This window comes from Drosophila novamexicana, unplaced genomic scaffold (assembly GCF_003285875.2).
Source record: "Drosophila novamexicana strain 15010-1031.04,08,12 unplaced genomic scaffold, DnovRS2.1 tig00000512-arrow-arrow-pilon, whole genome shotgun sequence".
NCBI lineage: Eukaryota > Metazoa > Arthropoda > Insecta > Diptera > Drosophilidae > Drosophila > Drosophila novamexicana.
Genome location: NW_020824809.1, coordinates 975,908 through 985,946, shown reverse-complemented (window position 1 = coordinate 985,946; position 10,039 = coordinate 975,908). Strand labels below are relative to the sequence as shown.

Sequence of the window (10,039 nt, the reverse complement as noted above, 5' to 3'; positions counted from 1 at the left end):
AGTGCGTTGTGACATGACACTTGCATGGGAACCAGGGACACAACCAGTAGCCGTACCACTACCAGGACGAGGCGCTAGCCGTGGTCGTGGGCGTGCACAGGCTGAAGGCGGCAGACAGGCAGGTTATGTGTACCATCATTAGACGTGGTCCGTTTGCCACGCCCGTCTTGTTGCCCACTGCAAATTGGCAGCTCGGCAATGGACGGTCATGTCATGTCACAGGCTCGAGCAGCAGCAACGGGCCTTGATGGCCGTTCAAAGTTCACTACGAAAGCCAAATTCCAATTGTCAAGATGTTGCTGCACAGCCCAATATGTACGCCTGTCTCTGTGTCGATGCGTGTATGTGCCAGACATGTCTAATTGCTCAGTTTATGAGGGCTGCATGTCATAAAGTGCAAATGCATGCCACCCCGACTAAAAGCAGGCAACAAAACTTGCAGCAAGCAAGCTGCGCTGCTGTTTTGGAGCACGGCCGTGATTTGTGTGTGATATTTGACATGCATTTTCAATTTAGCCGTAGCTTTAAGAGATGCCTACCCGTCCAATAATGAATTCCATTCATTTTGTTTGTCTGCCATCGTCCTGAGCAAAGTTCAGACCCCACAAGCATCGTGACAGAGAACCCCCCCCCCCTGCCCCACACTCTGCCCGCTTACTTGTGCAGGACATGATAAAACTTTATGCACTGCAACGACCAGCATTGACATTTCAAGTGCTGCCGCTTCGCTCGATGGAGGCTCCTCGGAGGAGGTTCACCAAGACTGGCGCCATCAGAGAACATAGTTTTAATAATGCACAAGACGACGACTCCAACGGAAAGTAGCATAAAATGCAGGACATACGAGAGCTGCGATGCGATGGCAACGGCGGAGAGCACAAAGATAAGACCCGGACCGTCCAAGTTCCGCCCAAGCACTAGTACAGCCAGCCAGCAACAAAAACAAGGTCCCCGGGTAACAGAAAAGGTGGCAAGATCCAGCAGCAAACATGGATGGGCAATGCTACTGTGTCTATTCGATGTCAAAATGAATACTTTTGCATTATTTATGCCAGCGCATTTATTTGTTGTTCTGATAACGAAGTGAAAATAGCGCAAAACTCGATGAATTCTTTACAAAGTCCAATGAGAAATGGCAAAATGACACAGCTAGCTTTAAGAATCAAATACTTTAGTAAATGGTATTTTCTTTTAATAAATGTATTTGATTTGTCGCTTAACCTCATAGACACAAACACAATACTACTTCAATTAAAAAATATAATTGTCAAAAGCAGTCCTCGGTACATAAGCTACTTAAGCGACCCACGCATCTCAACAAGAAGGATCCTGATTTCAGCCTAAGGCCATAATTAGACAGCGCTTTTTACAAAATTGAGTTAATAGTTATATTCCTTTATAATCGTACGTTTTTTTGAATAAATGTGGATATTTTTATATATTAATTAAATGTATACATTAATTAACTGTCTAAGCAACTCTGCCTTAACTAGTCTAAGGAGTGACTTAGCACCAAAATCTCTTCAATGTTGGTCAACAACGTATGTCATGCATGAACCATTGAGAAATAAGCATTACAAGGTGAGCAGTTCAACTCCACATATAGTATATTATGTATTATGCTCAACGTAGTGTATAATGATTTTTATTCTCCGCAACTTTGTGTCATATATATAAGAATGAGCCCCCTCGAAGGTGGGAGCAGAGAATTGAATACGCCTTAACGGAAAAGAACAATCAACTTATGTAGGAAGCCAACACCGAGGTTGACAATTGGAGGCTGATCTAAGCGTTCGCACTCAAGTCGCAAACCATTTTTAAGGCAGCCCCAAAGTATGCCGTATATTATGTGACGCGAGATTTAAGAATAAAAAAAAGTAAGAGGCGGCAGTTCTCGCTAGGGGATACCCTGAACCATCTACTAGCAACACCAAATGCAGCTGGCGTTACGAGCGCGTTTGCTTTAGCAGTAATAAACATAAATTTAAAAATAAATCTTCCTAGAAAGGATTCGAGCTCTTAACAGGTCACACTACTTGCAACACCCATACCACCAGTTAGAATTCTGGATAAAAAAAAATAAAAAAAAAAAAGTTGATAGATTTGAATAAAGACGCTATGAATGTGTGTGTGTGTAAATATCTTGCAATTTGGAATTGATGGCGCTCGTGTTTGTGGGCAGGCAAAACACATATTCTTTAATCATTTTGAGTTTCTTAACCCATAGACAATTGCATTAAAAATGTGACTTTAATAAGTTGTATAATTAGTTGATTTACAGCTATGTGGTGAAAGCTAAAAAGTGAAAGATACTTTGATATATACTATTATTCAGAAAACTACACGAAAAGTTGTATGCATAGTTCTCAGAAATTCAATATATGATTTTCAATGCACTCATTGATTTTATTTAATACATTTCCTCTTGACACTTTTTGATCAAATGTCTGGAACTGGAATTGAGTTGGAATTTGGTTGAGTCATCCCTGAATATGAACGTTCTACTTAGTAATACTTATTTACAACATTAACTGGTAGAAAATACATTCTGATAGTGTGCATTTTTAAACAGGATAGATGAATCCCAGCTTAATAGTTGCCTCATTCAATCTCAATTTGAGTGTTCTCAAAGATATAACTTTATTATGACAATGTGCCTGAACACATAGATCCTACTCGCTAAAGAATGGAGAGGGTCGCACTTCTATGAGGCATTTGATTCTTAACTACAGTTTAGCTGGTTATTACAGATGCTACTCAAGCAGCAGAGCCCATGATTCGCTACGTCATAGACACATTCGAAGCAGTCAAGTATTTGTTCCTTTGCGGGCACAGACAAGTGCACTTCACACACCCACAGTAGCTGTGGGTATGCTGTGGGACAGCGACCAATCTCAATTGAGTCAAGTAGCTGCTGTTGTTGCTGTAATGCTTAGCTGAAGAGGATACTTGAGCAAGAACACATGCGGCCGCCCAGAACCCTCGAAAGTCGTTTACTCGTTTTGAAGGAGCTGCGTTCCTCCGCTATATCTCGAAGGTTTCATTACCATGGACTTATATACTTATAGAAATTACACAGAACGCTCCACAAACTTGAACTTGAAGGGTATGTTTGGTTTCACAAAGAACTCTGTCTTGAATGCGTTCTCAATCGGATAATCGAAGCCGACTTCGAAATTCCGCACCAGCCTGGCAACGGCAATCTCCAGAATCATGTCGACAATGCGCTTGCCAGCGCAGGCGCGCGGTCCAAAACCAAAGGGTAGATACATGAAGGGTGTGGCCGTATCACCCACAAGGTTCGAGTGGGCCTCATCACGTAGCCAGCGCTCGGGTAGGAAATCGCGCACTCGCGGCACAAACTGCTCCATGTTGGCCACCTGGTAGTTGGCAGCATTGGCTACATCCGTACCGGCTACCACACGATAGCCACTCAAGACCACATCGCAGGGCATGCGGCGCAAAGTACCGGGGCCAATAGGATACATACGGATGCCCTCCTTGATGCAGGCACGCAGATAGGGCAAATGTGACATATTGTCCATGGTCAATGATGAGTTTTTATCGGGCAGCACACCCTTTATCTCGTCCAGTAAACGGGCCTGTTGTGCAGGATTTTTGGCCAGGCAAAGGAGAATGCCGGTCAGACTGACAAGGGTCTAAAAGTAAAAATGGAAATCTTAGCTATTACACCAAAGAGTTTTATATCGATTACTAACTGGATCCACGCCGGCAAAGAACAGATCCATGGCAATAATCACCGCTGTCTTGCGATCAAAACGTGCCAGCTTCTCCAATATACTTGTTTCTTGACCTGGCTCAGTGCTAAAACGTCCAGCCCTGGCATCCTCTTCGATGCGCTGCAGCGCCTCTTGTATATGGCTATAACAAATATCTGCGATAGTATCGAGGGAACCTATGAGCTTCTTAAACTTGGGCATTGGTAGATACTTCCAAATCGGTGGCATCAAGTTAAGCTGAAAGCTCAGATCAACAATGTTTTCCAATGCATTGATCAATTGTTTCGCCTCCTCACTCTCCCGGTTCTCACTCAACAATCCGAGGCGCGTGTTAAGCGCCACGGAAGCAATGGACTCTAGGATTAAACGGCGAATATCTTCGCCAAAGTCAGCAGGCATCTCTTGAGTTTCTGGATTTTTAATCGCTCGTATGCTGCAAATAGAAAGTCAGGCTAACAGTCAGTTTAACACCACTTGGAGTCTGAATTTACCGCGCCAGAAACTCATCATTGACCCTCAGCAGATTGTTTATATATAACTTGGCATTGCGCGGCTGCAACAGAATCGGATTTACAGCTGTTCTCATCTTGCCCCAAGCAGGTCCGTTGCTGTACACCAATCCACAGATATCTCAATTGCAGCAAAGAAGTTTTCCCGTATAACTTACCCTGAAGTAAGACCATCGACACCCTCAAATAAATCGGGTCTGTGAACCTTCTTGAAATACTCAAATGTTTCGAAACCAAGCCGATAGGGAAACTGTCCTTCGTTGCGGAAGACCGTCTCATAATCAACAGGGTTCATTGTAACGACAAGATCAGATCCAGCAAGACCTGGCATGCGAAAAATGTCTCCATAGCGTTTCTTCATATCCAAAAACATATCATGCACCGGAACATTCCTATAGCGACCTGTGATTGGTCATTGATTAAAAACAAATTTACAACAAAAAAGGTGAGCAAATATACAAAAAGAAGAAATAAAGAGAAGAATACTAAGTAAAAGCTTTAGATCTCTTACCGCCTGGCAAAAAAGAACAAATCAAGTTGAATTTATTGGGACCGGGTAGCTCCGAGAAGGGCTTGGCTTGGTCCAAAGGCGTGGCATCTACAGCAGCTGCTGTGCCTTGCTAATAACATTATGAATAAAATACAAGTTCGGGTAAAAATGATGGATTTTCTTATATTTGTACTCGCCTTTGTAGCAAACGACCTCTCAGCTTGAAGAAAGCGAACACATAGATTTTGGGGCCCACACAACTGTCTCGACAACATTTTGCCTACTGAAGCTCTCAATGTTCAATGACTATATGTTTCAATAATTAGTTCCCTCGGCCTCACCGTGCTGAGCGAGCTTTTACAAGCTTTTCGTTCTCCCAGCGTGATGCGATTTGATTAGCTGTTCTTACTCTCATATATAATTTTTTTCGTCGCTTTGGAACTTTTTTGGAACAGGCAAATTTATTGAATAAAGCTTTGAAAGCTCTGATCTACAAACTATGTTGATACATTGGTACTCTTTGCTTTATCGGTTATACACTCGTTCTGCGTATTATATATAGTATAATAATGTCTATTTGAATGACTTGATTAACTAAGCTTTTTATTCTAATCAAGAATATTTGTACTTTATTACACACATTTTTTGCAAAAATTATCAGATTTTCAAACATTTCCAATGGGTTTGGTAGTAAAAAGTTAGAGAAACATGGTTCTTGGGAGAACGCTTTTCTAGTTATCTAGTTGCTCAGTCTGATTTTATCCATTAATCTTCATAATTTAACGCAAACTACATTTACGCTTCTCTTTAGAGGTGTTTTACAGTCCTAGTGTCTTAGTGTCCTATGAAGTCCCATTTAGTCCTACCAAATCAAGTGTAGCAAAATTAAAGATTTAAAAGTTGTAGTATTTTTAGCTAATTACATTGTCGTCTCTTAATATTATGCATACGCGTCGTTTCACTTTTCACTTTCAGGCTTTAAAAATGTCTACCTAAACAAGAGAAACGAGCAAAATTTAAGCCTGTCACTGGCAGAGCTTTGCCAGTCAGACAAAAGGCAATATCGCAGCTGACAGAAAATCTATATACGATAGCAGACAAACGGCTATAATAAAATCGATTTTTTATGTTTGGCCACTGACAAGGGCACGTCGCATTGGGCATTGGGACGCGTCTCGTCCAGCGGGCACATAAATATGAGCACACACACTACGACATACACTACACACACATATATACAGACAGCGGCCACAGACACGCCAACTGATGATGGGCATACAAAAGCTGACCTCGACTTTGAGCTGTCAAAGCCAAAAACTAACTGACCTAAACCAACAAAAATCGACTTTGCAGCCTAAACACAAAGCTGAGCATGACAGCCCGAGCGGGAAATGGGGCGGTGCCGTTGGGCGTTAAAATACAAAATATCAGCATGACGCAATGATTTCCGGCAAGTGAAAATGAAACCTGTTGGAGCTGACTGGCGGCTGTGGCCTTAACGGGCTCGACGGCATCGCTGCTGCTGCTGTTGGCAATATAAACAAATTCAATTTGACAGCTGACAGCGACAACGGCGGCAGGAGCAACAACGACAACGACAACAACAACAGCAACAGCAACAACGACAACAACAGTATCCGCGACACACATACAAACAAAAAGCCGCAAGTAATAAACTTTTACGATCTGTTTTACGGCAACGCGGCACGTGCAACTAGGCCCGGAACGTTGCCGCGGGGGCGGCAGCATAAAAGGGGGCATGGTTCGTTGCAACATAAATTTAATGAAGCCAAAAACGCGGCACGACAACAACAACAATGCAGACACCATAGCAAACACAAAAACACAAACGCACACACATATGCAGCAAGGGACAGAGGCAACTCCGCAATGTAGGCAATAAAAATAAAATAAAAGTAAATTGTTCAAGGACAACAATATTTTATGCTATTATTCTACAAACGCAGCACAAGCACTGAGCGACAGCATCAGCCTGTTGGAGAAAGAGAGCGAGAGCGACAGTGCGATGGAGGGGGAGGGAGAAAGGAGAGGGAGAGTGAGAGTGAGAAAGAGAAGCATTAATGTCTGCCCCCTTCTTATGTCAGCAAAGATTTTTCTTTTTGTTTTGCAGCGAAAAATTTACAAATTTCGCCGCATGCCTCAGCTAAAGGGGGTTGTTATCCTCTGTGTCCTGCTGCCGGCCCCGTTGGGCATTGGGTACGTCTGCGTCTGCGACACAAAAACGTCAACAGCACTCAAAAAGCATTCGCGTCTGCTTGCTGGCTTCTGTCCTTGCCGTAATGCCATTGATGGATGATTCTTTTGCCGGAGAGTGCCGAAAAATAAAAGCACTAAAACTTGCAATTTGTATGGAATACATCAGCAGCAGACGCAGCCGTTGCCGTTGGCCAGAAAGAGGCGGCACGACAACAGAACCTGAGTTATAGAAAGCCATAACCTGCACTCTCTCTTACGGGCAAACACAGTCTCTGTGTGTGTGCGTGCGTTTGGGGCGCGCTTTATGATTGCCAGGCATAAATAAACGGCAAAAGCACCCCAATGACGGCAAGGGTGTCCTGTATCTGTATATATATACTGTGTGTGTGTGTGTGTGCTTGTGAGTATGCTGGCAAAGTGCACTTCCTGTGTCCTTTCAGTGTTTTGCCACCAATTGCTGCCAGCTACAGCAGCAACAACACTAACAACACCAACAAGACTGCGCAGCTTGGCTCGAGTTCACCTGCTTTACATTGCCATTGCGGCGTTCTTTTCGTCCTGCGCTTTTTCTGCTGCCGTTGGCTCTGTCAACGCCGTCGACGACTGGATAAATGTGTATCTACAGAAACAGGGATTCTGCCTTTGTATATATGTGTATGTGGGTCTGTGTCGCTAACTGCTCTGGGTCCCGGGATCTGGATAGATGTCTGCGCATCTCCTCTCTGTTGCCTAATGGGTATGTGAATGAATGTCTATGTGTGTGGGCTTGTGTATGTTAAGCAAAAGTAGCAATTCATCATAGAAAATGGCGGAAGTAATCGTCTCTTTATGGGGGTGTGTATGTGGCTAAGTGCGCGTGAGTGTTTCTGCTTGTTGCCGTATTCTGCAAGTCGAGCAGAAATTAGAATTTTACCCAAATCTGCATGCTTCAAAACATATATATGTATGTTCGCATAAAAATTTGATTCTAAGCCATATTTAAATATTAATATTATTATAATATTATTTTGCTATAAGTAAGGAACCCGAATTCTAATTGCTTATAAAAAGAACAGCCAATCCGTAACTAGAGTCGAACCATATTTTAAAAATTTGTTTCACGAACCTAACAGAACCAAAGGGATTTGATAGAAAATGGAAAATTTGTTGGATATTAGCAATAATAATAATATAGAAATATTATATGATCTGATTCTTTAAATCATATACAAATATTTTATCTTTCCTTATAATTTAAAAATTACTCTTAACATATAGGGCTTGCTCCCGGGCATTGCCCAGGGCAAGATTTTAGCTTAGATGTTAATCTACTTTTACTGCTTTCAACTGCACGTCTAAAGTTCCACATTTATTTAGATAAAATGCGCATTTATAATGTTTTTTTGTATCGTTTTTTTATTAAGAATTTTTGTAAAGATAATTTCAAATTAGTTTGAACCCAAAACACCCCCCATATCTTTGACCGCCTTTTCCGCCCAGGGCCTTTTCTTTTAGGGAATCCTTGCAGACCTCGTTGCAATCTTCAATTTGTGGACCCTCATAAGTTCAGTCTTCCTGCATACTTTCATCCACAGCAATTTTTTCATTGAATGATTAAATTAAGTCAAGAAAACTCTAATACTTATTTTAAGCCAAGAGACTAAGACATTTTATTGGAGAAATAGAAAAAAAGACTTGTCTTACCCAAAAAAAGGTCAAGAAGTGTAATTGTTTTGTACAAATGTATGCAACAGGCAAAAGGAAGCATCTCCGACCCCATTAAGCATTTACATTTAGCAGGCCGACGGGCTGAATCGATCTAGCTAAATATTAGAGACTTGAAACCTGAATATTAAATATTCTTCTATATCTTACGCAAGTAAATATTTTTTTATCGATATCTCGTACTTCGTTTTGAGGCATAACTCAAAAAATCTCTCTCGTTAAGCCTACGAAGACTATGAATATTTTACAGTTTACCTTAAGTAAAAGTTAGAGAAAACCTCTTGTCTTGGTATATACATACACGCCTTTGAATGCCAATTTATGCCCCAAAGGATCGATCAATAAAACTAATCACAAATGCATTCTTATAGTGTGCGGCAGCTTAGTAGTGTGTAGTACTAGTACTAATACTCCTGTTAGTTGGACTGGCAACGCAATTGTAATCTCTTGAGACTATCAATTGCCAAATGGCAGACTCAACAACCAAGGGAAATGGCCAATCCATTTCGATTGGCTTGAGGACTTGCTATCAAAAACATGTCTAGAGCGTTTACTGCCCGAAAGGAACATGAAAAACGCATCTCCTATCCATTTAAAGCCGCAAAACGACTTTGCACATTTGATAACCCAGCGAACCAGCAATCCGCACATTCCCAGAACCAGACCCTGAACCAGAACCAGGGCCAAGCCATCGAGTTTGGCCCCACGAGTCGGGCATTTAGTTAATTTTAAATGCTTATTAGCGCAATTTACAATTTCTCACATGGCATCGAGCCCTAAAAGCGAAATGCCAAAATGAAGTGCTTTCGGGGTGGGAGGGCCATAAACAGAAACAAGACTAGACCCAGAGAATCCCGACATCATAGACACTTTGGGGCAGCATATGTAGAGGCTAAATTATAATTTTATTATCATTACCAACGGCGAGTGTCTTATCACCAAGTTTTACGAGACCACAGATCGCATACAGGTCATGTTTTGGCTGTTATCCTTTCGAAATGAAAATAATCTGTGGCTTAAAGCTTTTACGATGCGTTGACGACATCGTCGTGGCTCGCATCTCCGGTCGTCGCTATGTCTGCTCGGGTTTATGTCCCTTTTATACGCTTTTTATGTTTCATTCTAACCTCGATTTAATTGTTTAACCGGTGACAATCATTACCCCAATGCCAGTTAGAGCCAGTGACAGTGCCAACATCATCAACATATGTACGCAACAGTAGTCCGAAGAGTTTTACGACTCCAAGGAGCTGTCAATTTGATGTCCTCAATGCTCCATTGACAACACAGCTGCCTGGCAAACAGGGCGCGCAGGCGACCATCCTTGTAATAAAAACATGAAGATTACGCTTTATAGCCCCGGCGAACTTAACGGAAGT

The 10,039-nt window shown here is 42.0% G+C and overlaps 1 protein-coding gene across 1 annotated transcript; it reads right to left on the bottom strand.

Annotated features, from left to right (window-relative positions):
- Window positions 1-2,421: 2,421 nt before the first annotated feature.
- Window positions 2,422-5,014, bottom strand: LOC115761881 (probable cytochrome P450 12e1, mitochondrial). The gene is made up of 6 exons (XM_030703883.1): window positions 4,937-5,014; window positions 4,761-4,869; window positions 4,408-4,651; window positions 4,232-4,348; window positions 3,720-4,173; window positions 2,422-3,659 (listed from the first exon to the last, which is right to left on the bottom strand). The coding sequence occupies exons 1-6, from the start codon at window positions 5,012-5,014 to the stop codon at window positions 3,072-3,074; spliced, it is 1,590 nt and encodes a 529-aa protein (XP_030559743.1). The 3' UTR covers window positions 2,422-3,071.
- Between the last annotated feature and the right edge of the window lie 5,025 nt (window positions 5,015-10,039).